Source organism: Ictalurus punctatus, chromosome 2 (genome assembly GCF_001660625.3).
Source record: "Ictalurus punctatus breed USDA103 chromosome 2, Coco_2.0, whole genome shotgun sequence".
NCBI lineage: Eukaryota > Metazoa > Chordata > Actinopteri > Siluriformes > Ictaluridae > Ictalurus > Ictalurus punctatus.
The window spans coordinates 35,460,542-35,482,146 of record NC_030417.2 but is presented as its reverse complement, the minus strand read 5'-3'; the positions used below and the strand labels follow the sequence as shown (position 1 = coordinate 35,482,146).

Sequence of the window (21,605 nt, the reverse complement as noted above, 5' to 3'; positions counted from 1 at the left end):
CCGCTTCAAGCAGCTGTCTATTAGCACGTACAGCATGACAAATAATTAACTGCACTTAAAGCGTTCGTAAAAACATGAATAAATAAAAACACCCAAAACTGTATACGGTACCATAACGAAGACCAACTGTACGTCGATACGTAAAATTCTAGAGGGATGTCGGACGGCGTGGCGCGGTGACGTAATGACGCGGGCTGTTAATCTAATTATGTTCTAAAACATGTAAAACGCGTACATGACAGGAGTATTCTAAAAGCGACTCATGTAAACACCTTAATCACATTATTATCTTAATCAGAGTAAGGTCGATAATCAGATTACTGCTGTCCATGTAAACGTAGTCACTGTCTCAACACTCATCTACCAATAAGGCGCTTGCCCAAATTAGAACGAGGTTCACTTCGTTTTAATGGAAAGAACCTTGGTTTTATGCTAAGTAAGGAATAAAACACTTGGTGGCTGGCCGTTGAAGGATTAAGTAATCAACGACGGGATGGTACGGCACAGCCAGACGTGAAACTGATACGGGTACCAACCTGAAGTTGATGCGCGTCCAATGTTGCGGATCACGAACAATGCCGTTTCCTCACCAGTTTCTTTCTCTCCAAGTTAATAATCAAGCAAACAAACAAATAAATAAATAAGCTTGTGTTGTTGCTGAGAAACCACAAAGACCTCCGTCCTGAAGTTAGAGCTTCACCTCTGACTGTTACAAAACACTGACATTGGAGACTCCTTACATGAATGCTAAATGAATGTCTGCTTCCGGAAAAATCCGCCATATCGGCGATCACATTTAATCGATATAGAAACATTGAACCTATTAAAATGAACACTTTATTATGAACGTGTGATTTAAGTTACTCCTGTCAGAGCTACTGTTCTCAAAGCCTTCTGACCAATCAGAATCGGAAATTCAGCGGCACGCGGATATAATTATTTTTATAAATAGAATTAAAAATATATGGCATTAAAAAAAAAATTTTTTTTTGTATATTACCATGGGAAATATTGAATAAAATTTCCTGTTTCTAACAGGATTTTTTTTCTAACATCAGTGTTTTCTGTTTAGATTCAGCTCAGGTTTTTATAAATAATTATTTTTTTAATTACACAATCTGAGTGAGATGTTGAGGTGGGGCTGAGCTGAGAGCAACGAGTCAGTCTGGTGCCCTAGCAGGAAGGACAGGGAGGAGTACGATGGCGAGAAGTAGGGAGGAGTGGGTGAAGAAAAGCTCAAGATAAGGGGGGGGGGTGGGTGTCCAAGTTTGGGTTTGATACGCACGTTTGGGATCAGACAGAAAACCGTCTCAGCCAAGCAGTCGCCTGCGTGCGTTGATGACATCATCCGCCTGCGTATACGAGTGTGAAAAGTCTGTCGGTGGGTGGGGAACCGGACCGATTCAGCGTCTGTGCGCATCATTAAGCTACCCTGAAGTCCTGATAATGTTTCCCACCAGCTTTAGAGCCTCTCCCAGGAAACGGCACACATCCTGGTCCTCAATTAGCCCCGGGTTCGCAGAGAGAGGAGGAGCGGCTCATGTTTGTCTGCCAAAGTACCTCTGGGCCCAATATGTATTTAAAATTTTTTTTTTTTTATCAGCTCTTGGATGGTTTGATGACATTAACAAACTGAAAAGTGTTCATTTTTCCTTTCCGTTGCATATTAGTTGAATTGGAGCTCACATTCATTACGGGATGAACTGAAAACGTTTAGCCACAGAAATCCGGATGTTTTGGTGTATTTAGTCTGATGGTTTGATTCGTGCTAAATAAATCATTAGGAAAGGAAGAATGGAAATGAAGGTACTGAAAGCACACATGTCTGGCTGTGGCGTATGCAAGCTAGTTAACTATCCAGCCAGCTTAGGAGCTTAGGAGGACATGGTGCCTGTTCCAGTTTGCATTTTTTTTGCATACTCGTGGATCCTGCCATTTAAAAAAAAAAAAGAGAGTTCTTTTAGTAGTTTCATGAGCATTAAAAGAATTAAACCCAATGTTGTTGTTGTTGTTATTATTATTATTATTATAGTACTTTTGTTTCCTATGGTCTGAAATGACACTTGTACTAAAAGTGTTGTGTTGGATTTGATGTCATGACTACGTTCTCTCGATATTGTCGTTTCCGGTCGTCCGTCGTTGTTTAGCCGTGAAACGGATTCTCAACGTGTGTTTGTGTGCGTCTTCCACAGTGGTCGAAAACGAACTGCAGGCCAGAATCGAGCAGGTCTTCACTCATCTGGAACGCCTCATGATCCTCGCCGGGAAAGAACCTCCGAACCGCCGTCACAACGCCAAACAGTGAGTTCCCCGTCCTCTCACGCCAATTCGGAACCGCTCGGTTAAGCGTACTCATCAGGAACGAGCCAGCAGTCTGGAGCCAGGCCGTTCATCTTCTCTTCGTAAGAGCGTGATTCGTTCCTTATCCTAGTGCGCCGCGCGGTTTTTCCTGATTACAGCGACAGTGAGTGGGAGCCTGTTTTTTGAAAACGCCGACCTGCTTCCGAGCACGTGCTCCGCATGGAGTTTTATAGACCCAGACCGAGCATGGTTGAACAGCGCCTGACGTCGTGTAGTGTGTAATTACATAAACACCTCATTTCCAGATGATGGGCTATAATGGTGAAATGATGATGAGGTTAGTATCGGTATGCGGCGTGGGCGGATACGTGGGTTTCTGCCCTGTGGCGGTTAAGCACGCAAAACAACAATACAGCTATATACTGGAATCACAATCAAGTAACACCATGCCGCGGATGATCTTCAGATGTGGGGAGGATTACAGCTACTTAATGATTACAGTCCTCAGCCAATCACAGCCACAGCAGCCAGAGCCTCCCTGTCTGAGGAGAGAAATGTTTTGTTTGTTATTTTTATTTAATGGTTGCTTTGAATAGACACGGCTGCAGTTTCACTGTCTCTGTCGACAAGGAGAGTGGGACGTTCAAACAGCTCCACATTATTAGTCGATCAAGACGGTAAAGCGTTTCAGGAAAAACCTCCATCATCTCCATTACGAAGAGACGCAAAGTGGACTGACGTGATGACTGTCGCCCGGTTGCACTCGCTCCCCGTTGCAGTGAACTTTCCTTGAAATGAAAGGCTGGAACAGGGCTGCTTTCACACCTAGTGAGTCCATTTATCGAGTCCAAACGTATTTAAACGAACCAAGAAGCAAAAAAGTTTATTTATTTATTTATTTTTTTTTTAAAGGGCCATTAAGAGTGGAAATCATACACGTTTTAGACACACAGTGAAGGAAAAAGGCAAACAAACCTTTCCCGAGTGCGTGTAGAGATCGAATTTGGTAACGTAGAAATGACCAAAGCCTGGAGATAATTATATAAATAGCCGGTTTAAAACATCTTGCGCATCTCGTCCTGCGTTTTATTTCATGATTTTCGTTCATCTGTCCGAATACCCAGAACACACAGCAGCAGTAGAGCTCTGTCCTTTGGTGCTGCTTTATAACACACACACACACATACACCTGGACAGTAAAAACTATGCCTATGCTTTGGATTATGGATTAGAGCTGAGCGCTGAATCCTGAATGCTGAATGTTCTCCCATTCAGACTCCTCATCGAGCTCTCGGACCTCACGTTCCTACCGCAGCGTTTCCTTATACGGTACACCCATGAGCATGCGGTAATATTCGTAATCGTAATGTATACCGATGACCTCATCGACGATGAGAGCAGGCTCGACACCTGACAGAGTGGTGTCAGGACGACCGAAGAAGCCGTCACTGACTTCAGAAACGAACAGGCGGACCTTTCCTTCATCAGCACCGAATTCCTGGACCGATGAACTCGAATGGACGCCGCACACCGCCACAGCTCTAGTCAAAATGTCTCGACCGTACCTTTGGAAGAGTGAGTATGTCTGCACCGAGGAATGACATGCAAATGAGAGTTTAGTTTCACTTTTTTTTTGTGTGCGCGCGCGTACTTTATCTCGCGCACACACCTGCGAGTACTCATCCGCTCTGTCGGGATGCCGCATGCCGCAGAGACACGTCAGAGGGCACTCTCTCAGGCCTGGTAATTTACCGGTTACGTTACATTAAGTACTTGATGGGATGTTCGAATATATTTTTGTACCAATTACGTGATTTTACACATGGGTAATCTAGACAGTACTGCGGTTTTACTGGCTGTCTGTTAACAACCCTAACCCGTGTGACGCACGGTTGACGATCCGTGCTGTCGGACGGGATGACTCACTCTGTTTTTGCTCCTCGTCTGGCCGCAGGCGTGTGGAGCAGCTGAAGTATGACGTGCAGCATCTGCAGTCAGCCCTGAGGAACTTCCAGCAGGGACGATACACACGCGAGGCTCAGGAGAAGGAAAGGGAGGAGCTCATGAGTCGCACTTTCACCACCAATGTCAGTACACACGCTCTCACACACACACACACACACACAGACTAATTGACGTCCATCCGGAACTCGTAATCGATTCGTTCTTTGTGTCTGTAGGATGCAGATACTTCCATCCCCATAGATGACACTCTTCAGTTTAATTCCAGCCTGCACAGCGCACACAGAGGCATGGACGACCTTCTCGGCTCCGGCTCGAGCATCCTCAACGGTCTCCGCGACCAGAGAAGCACGCTTAAGGTGTGTGTTTTAGTTCGTTGTAGTTATGTTTATATAGCGCGTTACATAGTATGGGGGGGGTCTCTTCAACTACTACTGGTGTGGAGAGCAGAGAGAGATGTAGCCAGTTCAGAGATGGGGATTATTAGGGCGGCCATGATGGAGGGAATTTCACCCCATGAACGTGAAACAGCATTTATATTTCTCACAAGCATTGAAGCGCAAAAAAAGCTTCCTTACCTTGTCGCATAGATTCACGGGATCAAATTGTCCGTTTCACCACGTGTACACAGAGTGACTGCTTATTTCCAGGGACGAGTGTGTGTACTCTTCTTCCTGCTTTTCCGGTTATCAGTGTGTATATGCAGTCGTACCGTGTGCTTTAAGTAAAGGGTTTCGGAGCATCAGGTGCTCATGATTTTTGATCTGTTTAGGGTTTACTTGTGAAGATGAGCTTTTACTAATCTTCCTTCATCTTGGATGACAGGGTACCCATAAGAAGATGCTGGACGTGGCCAACATGTTGGGGTTGTCCAACACGGTGATGCGTCTGATCGAGAAACGAGCCAGTCAGGATAAGTTCATCATGGTGGGCGGGATGCTGATCACCTGCGTCTTCATGTTCCTGGTAGTCAAATATCTCAGCTGAACCTTCTCGCCTCGAACGGACCAAAACAGGAGCGATTTGTATTAATCCAGGTCGGACTCTACATTGCCTTGTGATTACATCGTCCTGTTTGACAACGCCTGATTTGATTCCCTGAGCCTAATTTGATGTGTTAAAAAAAACAAAAAAAAAACAACCAAAAAAAAAAAGACCTCAGCAACTGGAAAACACTGATGTTCCTTCTCTATTTTTTCTCTTGTGTAAATTCTCAAGTTTAATATTCTCTTGAAGGATGATGCTGAAAGGATTGGGTCCACGTGAAAAGAACGAAAACTGGGAGGAGGGTTATTTAAAGGGGACCAATACAAACACATTCACATGACCGTACATATATCTATACAAATCTGTCTGTCTATACGTACACTCACTAAACACTTTATGAAGTACACTATACTGATACTGGGTAGGGCCTCCCTTTCCTCTCAGACCAGCCTCAGTTCTCAGTCTCATGGACTCCATAAGATGTTGAAAACTTTCCTTTCAGATTCTGGTCCATGTTGATATGATTACATCACGTAACTCCTGCAGATTTTTCAGGTGCACCTTCATGCTGCGAATCTCCTGATCTACCACATCTCGAAGGTGTTCTTCTGGATTCAGATCCGGTGACTGGGAAGGCCAGTGAAGAACACTGAACTGTCTGACCGTCATGTTCATGAAACCAGTGTGAGTTGGAGACGACTTTTTGTGACACGGTGCGTTATCAAGCTGGAAGAAGCCATTAGAAGGTAAAGTGTGGTCATGAAGGGATGAACATGGTGAGGAACAATACTCAAATAGGCCATGGCGTTCAAGTCATGAGTGATTGGTATTAACGGGCGCAAAGTGTGCCAAGCAAACATTCCCCACACCATTACACCACCTCCACCAGCTTGGACTGTTGGGTCGATGCATTCATGCAGTTGGTGCCAAGATCTAAACCCTACCACCTGTGTGATTCAGCAGACCAGGCTATTGTTTTTCCCGATCTTTAACTACTCAGTTTTGGTGAGCCTGTACCCACTGCAGCCTCAGCTTCCTGTTCTTGGCCGACGTGGTCTTCTGCTGTTGTAGCTCATCCGCCTCAAGGTTTGACGTGTTGCACATAAACACAGTCTGGCCATTCTCCGTTGCCACTCAATGGGAAGTTTTTCTTCATTTCAGTATTCTGAGTAAACACGACACAGTTATAGAACTACTCAAACCAGAAATATGTCTGGCACCAACAACCATGCCACGGTCAAAATCACAGAGATCACATATTTGCCTCGTTCTGATGGTTGATATGAACATTACCCGAAGCTGCTGATTGAAATAACTGCATGAATGACTAGGTGTACAGGTGTTCCTAATAATAATAATAATCAGTGAGTGTATCTTCTATATACAATAGCACAATCTGTCCACTTACTCAAGCCTGCTTGTTGTCCCCTACGTGTCTTGCACAATATCGTTCGACTCCAGAGATTTTTTTTCAGAGATCTTCTGCAATAAAGCAAAAGGCTGGAGAAGAAAAAAAAAAGAAGAAGCAATTTTAGATGTTTCAGTTAATTGGAAATTCCTAGTTTCTGGGAAAATAGGAAATGAAAGATCTTATTGGACAGCTGCAAACTCTTCTCGATGCTCAGCTCGTACACATTGACTGTAAAGCATCATCTCTCCTTAGCCCCAGGTACACACACACACACACACACACACAATTTTCAAAACATTGTGAAATCCATACATGTCTGTCACAGCTGCAGTTCCAATAGAAGAAGTGCGTTAAAGCAGGGGTTCCCAAACTTTTCCAGGGCAAGGCCCCCCAGACGGCATTAACATTTGACCGAGGTTACCCTTTTGCAAGATGTCTTTAAAACACATTAAAAATACAGACTTCTGAATATATCCAACCGTTTTTTTTTTTTAAATTAATAATTGCATCTTACATCTTTACATTACATTACATTAGGAATTGATTGTGTGTGTGTGTGTGTGTGTGTGTGTGGTTGTCTGAGAGTGAGAATTTATTCTTCACACCAAATTGTTGAGGCCGCCCCACTTTAAAAACCACTGGGATAAAGGACGGTGCGGTTCAGACCTTGACGCACCCGAGAGATCAGAACACATCTGGAGTTAGGATGACTTTTTAAATTAAGATGATGCTTATTTAATAACACACGTCCTTAATGAGCTTAGTTATAATGATCGCTTCTGCCATGACTTTCAATTTTCAAGGTAATTATTATCCTTTTTTTTTTTTTTTCCCCTCAACCACCAAACACACCTTTATATATGACGTCAAGTGACAGCGAGGGGTTTTTATTTCCTTCTGTAAAAAACGCAAAGGACGAAGCGCCTGTATTACAATATCATAATGTAACAATAACACCTTGTCTATTTTTTTAATTTACAGGTACATCTGACGTTAACCGTGGTTACATACAGTTCGGTCACACGAGCAGCTCGAGTTTCCTCCTAAGATTCTATAGCAAAGTCAAATTCCTCTTCACTAGAGATTAACCAATCTTTATTTAAGATGATAAATAATGATACTTTAATCCTAAAAGCCAATATTTTCTTGTATAAAAGAGGGAAAGAAATTTGAATGGCACGTGTAAAACCAGCTTTGGGTATTGGCTTCAGATGTTTATTAAAATACACTAGATCTCCCGCACTGTTGGAAAACACTGAATGTTTGTCACTCAGACAAAAGTGTAATTGCAAGATTTATACGTTAGACGGAATGTTACGGGAGGAAAACGCTCCGCAATATGTGGTGTTAATGCAAATATCGTTGAAGTTGGCTCTTCAGGCCTGGACTTGTACTGCACCATCTAAAAAAAAAAAAAAAAGTCTGAAAATTTCTGTTCTTAGCATGAACTACATGAAGTTTGGACCTTTTTAGAATAATAATAAAGACATTAACGCCATGAAATAACATTTATATTCTTCCTGATTAAGCTAGGAATACTCAACATCATCTGAACCAGCTTCATGAAGAGCTTCACTCAGGAGGCTTTTCTTAAACTTCTTACATCGGTCGAGCTCTTCATTGCTGCTCATGAATTCTACATGAAAACCCTGTTTTTGGAGAAACAGGTAAAAGTTAAAGAAAATACATTTTGATGAAGAAATAAATGTACACGTTTGCAATAGCATTAACATCACGATTCATTATATTTGTCTTAGAAACAAATTACAATCAAAAGCTCTTAGCAAAATAGATAACAAGTAGAAAAATGTACATTTAGTCTCGTGCGTTCAAACGTTTGAGTATTTCTATATACACCCTGCAATCCTGTATCAACCCTGGGTATACTGTGGCGTAAACAAGCTCCAGTTACTTTGTGAAAGTTTAAACAGTGCCACCTGGTGGCTGAAGCCAATACTGCTAGTTCGTTGAAATAAAGAAAATAGGTCAATATGTCATAAGTGCAAAAATAATTTAAACAGAGATAGAAAGCTGGCCAGCAAACCACAGAGTGTCAAAGAAAGTAAATAACGAACTTGACTTGTGTTACGTATCCTCTCCATGGGGCTGAGCTTAACCCTGAAGCAGCCCATGGTAATACCTCCATATGCAATAAAGGACAAGGTAGAGAGGGTCTACAGTACACTGGGTCTGGTTGAAGCAAGGAGACCTATCTAAAACACCTACCTAAAGACAGGTATAACCGACTGCAGACTGAAGATAGTAATCTCTGAAGATTGCCGACATGATCATGCTATGCAACGATCCAGAAGTCAGTGAAGGACATTCTGTAGCATAACCAAGTTTGACGATGAAGACTAAGAAATATCAGGAGGCCATCAGACCGGCCGAGCGGCAACGTCAAAGTCTGAACCAACACTGAAATCGATTGTAACACAATAAGCTTTTTCACAGCAAGACAAAATCACTGGACTGAAGAAAGACAAAGTTCTGTTCAAGGAATCCGGTCTTTAAAAGTTGCTAGACGTTATCTGGAACCAGACGCAAGTAAAGAAGACAGATAATGTTGCGTTTGCCTAAAGGTCTTCGGTCAGAATCACTCTTTCTGTGAAAGTAGGACGTTCTTGGTTACACTTACTGGTGAAAGCTAACGGTCTGGTTTGCAGCACATAAAAGACCGAAAGCACATTTTCAATAATACCAAAAACACAAGCACTGGTCTACCCAGATGTACCAAAATAAAAGAAAATAAATAAATAAATAAAAGAGTGATATGGTCAGATGAGTCATCTTTCATATGTTGTGAACACAAAGAGAATGTGTTTACTCCTACAATGCCCGTTACGCTTTGGCGCCATTTGCTTTTGCTGGCTCTACTTGTCTCCTTAAAAGGAAAGTCACCACAAATCGATAGCGACTGATCAACTTTATCTGACGATCAAGCGTTTCTATCTCCTCTTCCAGAATGATCCCGCCCCCACCCACAGGGCATAAGGTTTCACTAAACGCCATGATGAGGATGAAAATTATGCAAATTCTCCTCTACGACACTTTACATTAGCATTATACAAAGCAGCTTCACAGAAATACGCATTTAGATCCCTAACGAGCGAGTCAGTAGTGAGGGAAAAAATTTCCCCAGACGACACGAGGAAGAACCCTTGAGAGCAACCAGACTCAAAAGGGAACCCATCTTCTTCTGGGTGACTCTGGATAGCATCATGATTCATTACTCGTCCAAGGATATACTACCAAATCAAACAGGACTGTGTGGAAAGGACTTATAATATGAGCATCAGGTTCTTTTTTTATTCTGATAAGAGAAGCCTGTACTGATTGACGAGGTGAGAATCGTGTCTCGAGTGAAACGGGAGCAAAACGTTACACCACTTAAACTGATGCTTAGCATGGTGCATGGGTACTATAATCAATAGATCACATGATTTTGGTTGCTTCAGTGGGTGGCGTTAACGGTTCTGACCTCAGCTCCTTATTGTGTGTGGAGCTCATGTTCTCCTGATGTCCACTTGGATTTCCTCCCACTATAAACATACATACATTACAAACTGCCCATAGGTCTGAATGTGTGGTGCATGCTAACTGGTGTCCTATTCAAGGTGTATTCCCGCCTCAGGCCCAGTGTTCCCGGGATAAAATCAGTTACTGAAGATAACTAAAAACGGATAAACTGAAACGGACCCACGCCTCATTGGCTTGTATGAATACAATACATACAAAATGTCAGAAGAACCCAGACTGTAGCCATTAAGGTCTCAAAATGCTTTATTTTCTGACACATCAACAAAGAATAAAAAAGTAAATATTGTTGCTTCCATTTACTCAATTTATTATGTAGCAACATCCCCCCCCCAAACCAGTCCCTCTACATCGCAGACTCACCCAATGACCACTCCAGTTACAGCAGGTTCACGCTCTATTGTACCAGCCCTGATCATATTATCGGTTTCCTGCCCTGTAGTTAGGCCCCCGCCCCCCATTCTTTTTTTTTTTTGTACTAATTTTAAACAGTTACAAAGGCGTCTTTATTTTACAATACTTTGATGACTATTTACAAAGAATTAATTACACAAAAGCTCAAAAAAACAAAACAACAACCTGGAAAATAATTTAAAATCAAATAAAAAATAAAATTATTGCAGAATACTACAATCAAAACAGTTCTTATATGATGCAAAAGCAGCATCTCGACATCCATGTTTCAGTGCAACTTCGGTCCATCAGAGCATAGGGGCAACCCATGACAGTGTAACAGAATGAACGCCGACATCATCCGACATCGAGGTTCTGTTAAGCGCCTCGGTTGTGTTCGGTTTTTCTTCATTTTCATCACAAACCGTTTAACGTTGCATTAATTACGGAATATGGCTTCAATCCCTCTCATGTAATCCTTGTTCTTGTTTTGGTTCTTCACTTGGAGGAGAAAATATTTTTACAATAATTCTTGATTATTTTTGATATATGCCTGCACCATTACTGTCCACGGTAAGTCTGTCTGGCTGCAGGGTTAATTATAGAACATCAAAACAATTTGTAGTTTAACAGACTATTACCAAAACACAATTGAATTCTCCAGTGATGGGCTTAACAGCTGATTAAAAAGAGACTAGAAAAAATCTAGTAAGAAATCCTCAAATATGTAATTGTTGGGGAAACTATTTGGTTTTTGGGAGCATGTTACCCAGCTTTTCTTTGTCATAACTGTTTGTTTTTCACATTTTTCATTATAAAGAAGCCAGGATTTCCTCCAATTTATTTTTCTACTGTCCTTTGACCTGTCCGACTGATGTTACATTTGAGAGGCAACCATTGATGGAAAGAGGGCTGATGCCCAGAAGCAAGGCTACCCTCTCACACTCCTTACAGAAGGACTTTTTGTACTCTTTGTAGAGAAAGAACAGGCTTCGTCTCAGGAGCCATGGTTAGGAGGGTGCTGAAGGTCTTGCCCTGAGAAAATAGGGTGAAGAAGAGGGTGCAGCTGCAGAGCTGCTGCTGCAGCTGCGGAGGCTGGACGTGGTGCAAAGAGAGTAGGGTAAAGGGCTGCATGATGGACGTGATGCAAAGCTAATGGGGCATGGTGGAGCGCAGATGCTGGGATTATGTGGATTGGCTGCCCGTGGAGAAAAGCAGAATGGTGGGCTGGGATCAGGCCGGTGTGCCCTAATGAGTGGCCTAAAGTGTGGCCTAATGTATGGCCCAAAGGTGACAAAGAAATAGGGGTAAAATGGTGTTGGGGTATATGGTGTACTTGGGCGAGCTGAGCATGAGCAGGATGGGCGTGGTGTGGAGTGTGATGGTGGATGCCCATTGCCGTGGCAGCTGCATGATGCTGCAGTATAGCATGTTGCACCGTTGTAATGGATGTGGCCGAAGCAGACACGGCAGGCTGCTGTATGTGGATTGGTTGTAGAGCAGCAGGTGGTGGAGGTGGCGCAGGGGCAAGGCTGGCAGCAGCTGCTAAGTTGGCTGCTGCTGCAGCAGCCGCAGCTGACGGGAAAGCCTTCACTTGTTTTGCTAGAAGCTGCTGCTGGATGTGCTGCTGTGCTGCTTGTTGTAGCTTACTGTATTTCTCCATCTCCTCTGGGGTAAATGTGATTGGCTGGCTCTCCAGTGGTGCCAAGCCATCCTCTTCAGCCTCCATGCCCATTTCCTCCTCCTCCATATTGGGCATTGAGTAGCCTGCATAGGCGTGCATGGCTGTTTGCTGGCCCATGTCAGATCCAAGAATACATCCATCCATCATTGGGTTGTTGGGGTCTTGTCCAGTCTCACTTTGGTATGCAGGCATAACCTTAGCTGAATCCTGCTCAAACATTGACCGTGATTCATGGAGAACGTGGGGTTCTGAGGGTTGGATTCTGGACTCATCTGAGACCACAGTATTTGAGATAGGCTCCTCCACCTGTTGCTGCTGCTGCTGCTGCTGCTGTTGTTGTTGTTGTTGTTGTTGTTGTTGTTGTTGGACTGGTGGAGGTGGTGGTGGGGGTGGAGGAGGAAACTCGCGGATGGGCTCTACAAGAATCACCTCATTACTTGGATCAGAACCCTTTCCGAACCCTGACTTTTCTCCATCATCCGTTCGCAGTACAGAAAGTAATGGAGGTTTCTTCCCTGCTTGCAGCTTACCAAACAGGGGCAACATATTCTTGTTTCCAAGTACAGGGGGGAGTCTGGGCCCGAAGTAGCCCTGTGGAGGGTCCTTAATTTTGGTGCCTGGTTTGCTTCCAGTTCCAGAATCTTCACCGCCCTTCCGAGACTGGACTTTTTCGAGAAGCTGTCGTGCTGTGAGTGAGTTCCGATGCTCTGAAGTTCCTCCTCCTCCTCCACTTCCTTTAGTTGCTTGTGTCGAGTTGCTGCTCCGTGGCTGCGCACGGGACGAGGAAGACCTCGGAGACTGTGATCGGTAGATACGAGAGCGATTAAAATCGCGTCGATTTGAAGAACTGTCAGCCCGTCGGTTGTGACCATGCCGGTGAGTCGAGCCTTTGGTGGAGCTGGACGAGCGACTGGCAGAGCTGCGACTGCGGCTGTAGCTGCTGTGTCGGTATGAGCGCGCACTGCTGCTCCTGCTGCTACGACTGTAACTGCGGCTGCTGCTGCGTTGACGCCTCCGTCTATGGTGCTTTCTGCTGCTGCGAGAGCGTGAACGCGAACGAGACTCTTCTTCTGAAGACGAGGAGGAGTAATGCCGTCTGTGTGACCGCCCACCACCTCTCCTCTCATATTCAGAGTCTGAAGACCGTCTTTTTCTCCTGCGGTGATGCTCTCCATCGCTGTAGTCACTATAGCTGTCCGAGTAGCTGTGGCTGCGGCGACTGTAAGCACTGCTTCCGGCCGAGGACCGCTCAGAGCTACTTGAATATGACCGACTACGAGATGTTTGACCTCTAGTACGCCGATGATTACGATCTCCTCTGCGCGAGGAACGACTACGTGAGCGACCTGACTGTCCAGAGTCCTCGCTGTGGTGACGCCGTTCACGTGGAGGGGTAGTGTGACGGTGAGGACGGCGTGAGCGCTGAGATGCTGAGCCGCCGTCTTCGTCACTTTCACTCGTTGGCGGTCGACCACCCACAGGGCTTTTCTGGGCAGAAGCAGAGCAAGACGCCACTGATGTGCTCGGGTCAGGTTTGGAACGTTTTGTACCACTGTGCTCTTCTGAAGAGTTGGGCTTTCCTGTGCTGGCCTCCTGAGGGACTGTCCTTTGCGAAATTTCTTTATGGAGCCGTTTTCTCTTTCCTCCATCTGACGTCAAAGTCCCTCCTGTAGGCTGTGCAGAGGAATTGGTTCCGCCTTTGTCATCTGTGTCTTTCTGTTCTTTACTTTCTCCTGCTTTCTCGTCTTCCTCAGCACGTACTTTATTTTTGTTTTTCTTTCGTTTGTGTTTCTTTTTCTTTTTGGTCTTCTCCCCTGGAGTCTCCGTCTCCATCTCCCCCTCCACTTTCTCTTTGTCTTTTCGTTTGGTTCTCTTGCTTGACTTCTTGTGTTTCTTCTTCTTCTTCTTCTTCTTCTTGGATCCTCCAACTCCATCTTCAGAGTTTTCTAGCTTCTTTTCTTTGTTCTCATCCTCTGCAGTCTTTTCCTTTAAGGAACAGTCATCTTTTTTGTCAGTGTTGACAACTGGTGGTGTTGGTGGTACTGTGCTAGTTTCTTTACTTGTGGCTGCATTGCCAGTCGTATCTTCTGGCTTTGATCCCTCTCCACCATCAGCATTACCTGGTTTACCAGCTTTGTTTGCCTTACCCCCTCTGTTACCTTTATTCCGGGACAGCTTAAAATCAAAATAAAGAGGATTGCAACTGTAGGATAGCGAAGGCTGGGCCTTAGTGAACTCCAGGAGTTCAGAGGGCCACTGTAAGTTAGTGCTCTCATCCTTACTCAAAACAGGAAAAAAGGGTCCTGTTGGTATGCGAGGGCCAGAGTCTTGAGGTTCAGATGACCCTTGCTTAGCTTCAGTCGATTGGGAAACAGTGCTTGAGGAATCTGCATTGCTCTCTATTGCTGGGGTGCTATCTGATACTACTTCGGTTTCTGCTTTGGGCGATGAAGTCAAATCTGTACTTGGCTCCTTTACAGGATCTTTCACAGTGTCCTTATCTGATTTGCAATCATCGTCTTTAGACTCTTTCTGTCCCGGTTCTCCTTCCGCTTGAACTGCTTTCTGCTCTTCCTCCCCATCCTCTTCTTCCTCCCGACTAGCACACTGGTCAGAGGCCTTCATGAAGAGCAGAAACTGGAAATGAGGTTTTACCCGACAGTGTGCAGGAGGCATATAGTGATAATATTGCGGTTCCTGCCCAGAGTAACCTTCCTCCTTCTTCATCATCATCTTAAGCTTGTTAAGGGTGGAAGCCAGGGTTCCCCCATCATCAGACTGTGGCTGATCATCCCCTCCACTCATGCCACCTGATGTGCTCTGTGTGCTGTCAGTGCTGGATGCTGTACCTTCTTCCTCCCCTACCATCTTTTCAACTGCTTCTTCCTGGCCCTCTTCTCCTTCCATCGCTTCCTCTCCATGGTCTGCAAACACAGCAGCAGCAGTCTCTAGTTTAACAGGTGCTTTCTTAGCAAAGGAGAAGGACACGCTCACTTTGGGGGCGTGGGATCCTCCACTTGGTGTGGGTGAGGAAGTGTTCTTGCGAAGGGAGAAACTGATAGTCGGTCCCGGTTTTGGGGAGCTTTGACCAAAACTACCAGAATTTCCCTTATCCTCTCCTGAAGAATCCTCCGTCACAACATCTGAGGTCATAGGGACACCATCAATGCTTGAGAAGCCACCTTCTTCTCCATCGACTGCCACGGTGGTTTGCTTGAACATTGGTCCGCTACCAGCAACACTGCAGAAAAGGATGGAAAGACGGGGGGGGGGGGGGGGGGGGGACAATTTCGGAATGAGCCATATCGATAATTCATAATTACTGATGACGAAGATCCGTATACTACATACACTAATTAAAATGACTTCTTAAGCACTTTTAACCGAAACATTCAGAGTACATCATGCTAAACTGCATTCCAGCGTGTTGTAGTATCATCTTAGAGCCACGAGAGGACAGCAGTGGCCATTTCTCTCACCAGTCCTGCTGCTTCCTCTGCTCCGCCAGCTCGTATATACGCCGCAGCATCTTCTCCTGCTTTCTTCCACCCTTGCGGGAACGTGAAGACACGTTCCGGGCAAATTCCCTCTGCTTCAGCTCTTTCAGCCTCTGTGTGGGGGGTGGGGGAAACCAAACACAAGCAACGGGAGTAAAAATGTCCGTCGAATCGAACCTCTCTCACACCACAGCTGAAACCGTCAATAAGTGTGAAAGAGAAAATCATTGCCGAACACTGAAGTGATTCAGTTTTAGGTACCGGGCATTGACGATACCAAACTTGGCTACAAAAACCTTAATAAACATAGAGCAAATTGTCCACAAAAGATCATTACGAATAGTGACGTGTAAGTGATTTCTCTCACCTGTTTGTGCGCATGGTCGTAAGAGTTGATGTGATTGTCAAACTCCTGGTGTTTCTGATACTGCTTGTCACATAACTCGCAGTAAAAGTTAGCTCTCAGGTCTTCCAACGCCTTGGCAATGGCTTTCTCTTTCTCTGCGTAATCCTGAAAAAACACGTTGTACACGCATGAACAAGATGATGGCACATCGATGAAATTTATTTTGTGTAAACATGTCTGTGTAGAAGATATGAAAAAGATCAATGCTGGTAGGATTCTCCAAAACAGTACAGGGAAACCTGGGTGGGACTATTCAGAGAGAGAGAGAGAGAGAGAGAGAGAGAGAGAGAGAGAGAGAGAATGTCTTAAATTATTATAATTTTTTTTTTTTACCCTAGAGGGTATAAATGCTACAAGCTAAGTTGTCTCTCTACTTGTGCTGAGCCAAATCGTATCGTGATATACCGGTAGACTTCCTCCCCTTGATAAGAATTTGGCATCCCGCGAGTTTGGCAATATAGTTAATGACGTGTTTACGCGCCGCGACCTGGGCACCTCACGCGTAAGACGAGAACAAGCATGGTGGAAGGCGGAGTTCCCATCGTAGACGACGAAGAAGTAATTTCGAAGTGGTTCGGATACAGAAGCTCTCAAAAACCGTAGCAACAAACGGTGGAAAACATCACATTTGTTCCACCAACCCAAGCAAAAACACCTACCACAATGCGAGGAAAGCCAGAAGACAGTGTCGAACGTCTCTATTTTCATATCATTTACAGCGTTACCGCACAAAAAAAAAAAAAGAAACCACCATGAAATATCATGATATAGTTTTAAGTCTGTATCGCCCATCCCTACTCTCCACCCAAGTGTCACCTTGTATTTTTGCCGCAACTCCTCTGTGTCCTCTTTCTCCACCTCCAATACTCGCCGCTTCTCTGTTGCATCTTCGGCATAGTCCAGCTGTCACCAAGACACAGAGGTCAAGCTGATACATAAACATACGGGGGGTTCGGAAGAGAGAAAGTAGTTCACAAAGTCACACCGATGCACAAATTCTCTCACCTCCATTTCCATGCGTCCCATCCCCATGACATCATATTTGACGATGATGGGTACAGGGTCCGTGCGTCCTGTGAGGTGAGGAAGGAGAAATACATAGAGGGAGAGAAAGAGACAGAGAGAGCAGATGTTAGATTCTGAACGGGGCCTTAAACGAAGCGAGAGTGGGACAGCCTGCTTAGAGCACAGGGTGCTGGGTTAGAAAGACTGCCTTCAAAGTGCAAGAGATCAGAAAGCTACAGTGAACCATATACTAGCCATTCTCACAGCTTTATGTGCGGCATTCTGCAGTAAACGGTGCCGCGATGTAACTAACACTGGGTCTGATAGTATGGGATAGGATAGTATCGTATGCATCATTTTACACTTAATTGAGCATGACACCCCCCCAACAAATGCAAGGACATTTAAAGCACACCATTGCTGAAGCTACAAGAAGGAAGGTGGGAGACGAAGGCTGATATTGACCGGATCGATTTTGTCGCAGTGTCCCCACAGCGTTGAGGGTGATCCATCTCGCTGACGCTTATTTTCTCTGCAGTCTGCAACAACATACGATGATACGCCACGTTCCTAATTCTCAGGAGACCCTCAGATTGTCTGAAAGGCACTGTGGCAACCCCGAACACCAAACCCCAAAGAGGATTAACATATGGTTCCACCATGGGAGGAGCAGCATTTAGACATTTCTAGTTTCTACACCTTATCTAAGAGAGTCAAGTGACGGCGTCGGGTAATCCGAGCGTTCAAAACACCTACGCTGTTATCAGTCCTTCCAGTTTAATGTGTCAACTGGATCAGCTGCCATTTTAATTTTGGCGAGAGGGAGAGAAAAGGAGTGGTGTATTTTAAGTGATAAACTCTTAGCAGGGTAGTCCGATCTTAAAATGTGAGGCTCCTATACAAAACGCGTAAGAGGTTAAATCTGGAATGACATCCGATTCAAATATTAGCACTGGGCAATATCTGAACAGCTTATTTTAAAAAATAAAAAAAAAGGTATGCATAAATGCCTTCAGTGATGCCAAAAAAAATAGTTAAGTCTTAATGCCAGTTTTATCTGGCCATATGTATTAGAACACAAGCTGTGAAAAGAGCTAGGTCAAATAATAATTAACTTCAGGAAAAAAAAAAAAAAAGAACAAAACCAGGACGAATCAAAAGGAAAAAAAAATATAAAGACAATCAAAACTACTCGGAAACTGACACATAATTGCTTAATCCACTCATAACCAGCCAAACAAAGCAGAATAGAGAGAGAAGAAAGACAGAAATGAAAGAATGATACAAGCACTGAGCTACAGCAGCAGTGAGATGTCACAGGCCAGACGCTGCCATGGTGACAGTGCAGGTTTTTGGGAGGTGTACTTACCTGAGAGAGTGGGAATGGGTTAGGGGGGGTGGGGGAAACTGACAGATAGACAGATAAACAGATAGACAGACACAAACAGGGAGGGGGCGGTTTCAAATAAGACAAAGGCAAAAGAACAGAAGTCATACTAAACTGCTGCTGCGAAGGCTGGCACCACGTCACATTCAATTAGAGACTCAAATCAGTCATGTGGTTTGGTTTCAGTTTTTTTTTTTTTTTTTTCCTTTTCTTTTTTAAACCCTTCCTCTTTTTTTTTGTGTCATTAAAGATAATTGGTTTTTAATTTTATATGCTGGGTCAGTTTACACCCTGGGGATGAAGCAATCCCATTTTTAAAAAAAAATAAAAAAAATAATAATGTGCTAATTTAACTAAATGAGCAAGATTTCTGGATCACACAGAACTTCTAACAATTAGGAATTGAGCACTTATATATATATATATATATATATATATGAATGAACAATTTGGAGCATTCTTTACTTAACCTCCAGTGAAAATACAAATCGATTTGACCCTGTAAATCAGACTTGCTATAGAAGTAGGAAGGAGTCCCAAATGAAAATTTAGCCAAAGCTAAATGATCTTAAAGTGCTCAATGATTTTCAGTACTTTCTAGTGTAACAGTAGCATCATCTCGCTTTATTATGCGTTCCGGTGAAGAATGTGAATTGAAATTTTTTTTTAAAAAAGGGGAAGTTTTTAATCTCACACACACGCGCACAAAAAAAAACCAACAACAACAACAACAAAAAAAAAAAAACTGAAAACAAACAAGATGAGAAATGCTCAGGAAGAGTGATGTCAATTTCACTGATACACAGGCAGCAGAAAGACAACTAATAGAGAGGTAGAAACAATCGAAGCTTATTAAATACATGTGCTCTGATGGGAGGGTTAACATTAAATTAAAAGCAAAACAAAATATCAAGGGATATAATTAAAACCAAAAAAGAAGAAGAAAAAAAAAAGAAAAAACAACAAAAATAACCAATTTCAATCAGGGGAAAAATAACATTTACCACTAAGTTTACCATCAGCACAACATGGCCAGGATCATAACGCTGCAAAAAAGAAACACCAATTGGTTAAGCAGGAAGATTGAGGAACACAGAGAGGGGTCAGGGGTCAAGGGGTGAACTGTTAGGGCTTGGGGGTTTAAGGGGTTCAGGAGCAGAGGCTCTGGGTGATTACCATGGAAAAGCACTCTCACCATCCCCTGGCATCTTTCTCTATCTTAATTATTATGCTGCAGCTGATCCCAGACACTAGCCCAGGTTTCAGCCGGATTTCTGATGATAGAAGTTAAATAATAGAGATGCACTGATACCCCCCCCATCAATCAATCAATCAGGGGGCATAATGGAACATTTTACTCATGTTCCCCCGCTTTAAATAGTGGCCATAGAAGGGCGCAGACTTAATCTATTAGGCTCATTCATTATAACGGTAGCTAGCTGATTTTAAATGAAGTGCATTCGCTTCAACTATATTTGTTCGGTCAGATCGAGTAGTCTTACAGTTGAGAAGAGAGAGGGTTTCGTTTCTCTGCACAAGAACTAGGGGTGTAACGCTACAAAAACGTGACTGTACATTGTGACAAAGACGCCGTGGAAATAAGCCATTTTAGCCGACTTTGGAGCTCTATTTCTGCTGCAGATCTCATCGACACGTTGATTATTCCATCAAAATCTGAGAGAATTTAGACATTTATTAATTTATTCATTTTCATGATGCAGTGAGCCTGTAGTACATTTTGTTTACAATATTAAACCTGTGTTTGTAGCATTTAAAAAAAAAAAAAAAAAAAAAAGACAAATTTTCTACAGACAAATATGCGCATTGTTTTGTATTTATTATGGAAAAAAAATTTCCTTCGTTCCAATTATCCGAGAATCGACCCGAATCCGAGCGTGATGGGAGTGTACCTTTGTACACCCCTTCATTGCCAGTGTCTGATAGCGGCGGAACATCAAGAACATATATGTCCCACTCAGCTAGCGTAGCGTGTAGACGTCTTTGATTGGCTGCTGCATGCCGAGTTTTATGTTTTAACAAGTTACCTGCAGGGAAAAAAGCTGCCGTTTCTCTTGGCGTTTTCTCAGAGCACAGTCAGTAGTCTGTTTTGCTTTTAAATGCTAGCGTTAAATCGTGAAATACGCCCGGATGTCATATCCTGGAGTGTGTTTTTTTAGTACGACAACGTATCTCCTCAACATACATCATATAATATCATTCAAGCACGGTATCAGACCTATACCTGATACCAGCGCATCAAAAATCAATGCATCCCTATTAATTTTTATTAAAAAGAAAAAAAAAAAAAACTCTCATCCCTAAAAAAAATTAATGAATCAGCCTCTTATTTCTCCCTCCCGTTCTACCTTTAGATCAAATCACCAAACCGATTAAGGACCCTACCACCCTGCTTCCCCTGTTCCCCCATCCATCATGTGGATCATGGTTTGTTAATGCGTGTGACTGAGAAAGGCACTGGATCCTATGTGTTTTGCATTACTCTACAGCAGATAGACGTGTGTGAAACATACTCGAGTTTAAAGCAGCACAACGGAGCTTCACCCTGACGACATTATCCAGTCATTTTACACAACGTTTTCACACTGCTTAAAACTCAAGATTTGCCAGTCTGAGAGGCGATGACCAGCATGCTTTGCAGGAGAGGGGAGAAGAGTTGGCAGGGTGTTTATTTATATATACACGTGCGCGCACACACACACATACACTCACTCATATATATATATATATATATATATATATATATATATATATATATATATATATATATATATATATATATATATATATATATATATATATATATGCAGGCAAGATGGTGAGAGTTTTTTTTTTTTTAAACCCTGGCAAGCCAAACACCTGAACCCCAACCCCCTCACCAGTGAGACACTCACTCACACACACACACAATCCACATGGAAATACCACACCCACGTTACCACGTGTACGGTCACTTCACAAGAGTGGACACAAGCAAACCGACAGGGCGGCTGAGAGGCAGAGGAAGAGGGAGGAGA

The 21,605-nt window shown here is 43.5% G+C and overlaps 2 protein-coding genes across 7 annotated transcripts in view; one reads left to right on the top strand and one right to left on the bottom strand.

The window, feature by feature from the left end:
• Positions 1 to 7,134, top strand: part of gosr2 (golgi SNAP receptor complex member 2) — a 9,493-nt gene extending 2,359 nt beyond the window's left edge. Inside the window, exons 3-6 of the mRNA XM_017459190.3 lie at positions 2,193 to 2,301; positions 4,256 to 4,388; positions 4,482 to 4,622; positions 5,089 to 7,134. Coding sequence (XP_017314679.1) covers positions 2,193 to 2,301; positions 4,256 to 4,388; positions 4,482 to 4,622; positions 5,089 to 5,250 — 545 coding nt within the window. The 3' untranslated portion in view covers positions 5,251 to 7,134. The remainder of the gene's footprint in view (positions 1 to 2,192; positions 2,302 to 4,255; positions 4,389 to 4,481; positions 4,623 to 5,088) is intronic.
• A 3,292-nt stretch (positions 7,135 to 10,426) lies between these two features.
• gpatch8 (G patch domain containing 8) overlaps positions 10,427 to 21,605 on the bottom strand; it is a 35,015-nt gene continuing 23,836 nt past the window's right edge. For 3 of the 6 annotated variants that reach the window (XM_017458438.3, XM_017458455.3, XM_047160437.2), the window contains 5 exons: positions 17,184 to 17,251; positions 16,995 to 17,081; positions 16,140 to 16,283; positions 15,755 to 15,885; positions 10,427 to 15,516 (listed from right to left, as the gene is read on the bottom strand). In XM_017458438.3, the coding sequence (XP_017313927.1) occupies positions 11,589 to 15,516; positions 15,755 to 15,885; positions 16,140 to 16,283; positions 16,995 to 17,081; positions 17,184 to 17,251 (4,358 nt within the window). In that variant the 3' untranslated portion in view covers positions 10,427 to 11,588. Of the gene's footprint in view, positions 15,517 to 15,754; positions 15,886 to 16,139; positions 16,284 to 16,994; positions 17,082 to 17,183; positions 17,252 to 19,574; positions 19,617 to 21,605 lie in introns of all 6 variants that reach the window. The other 3 variants (XM_017458473.3, XM_017458481.3, XM_017458447.3) reach the window with 3 other exon arrangements.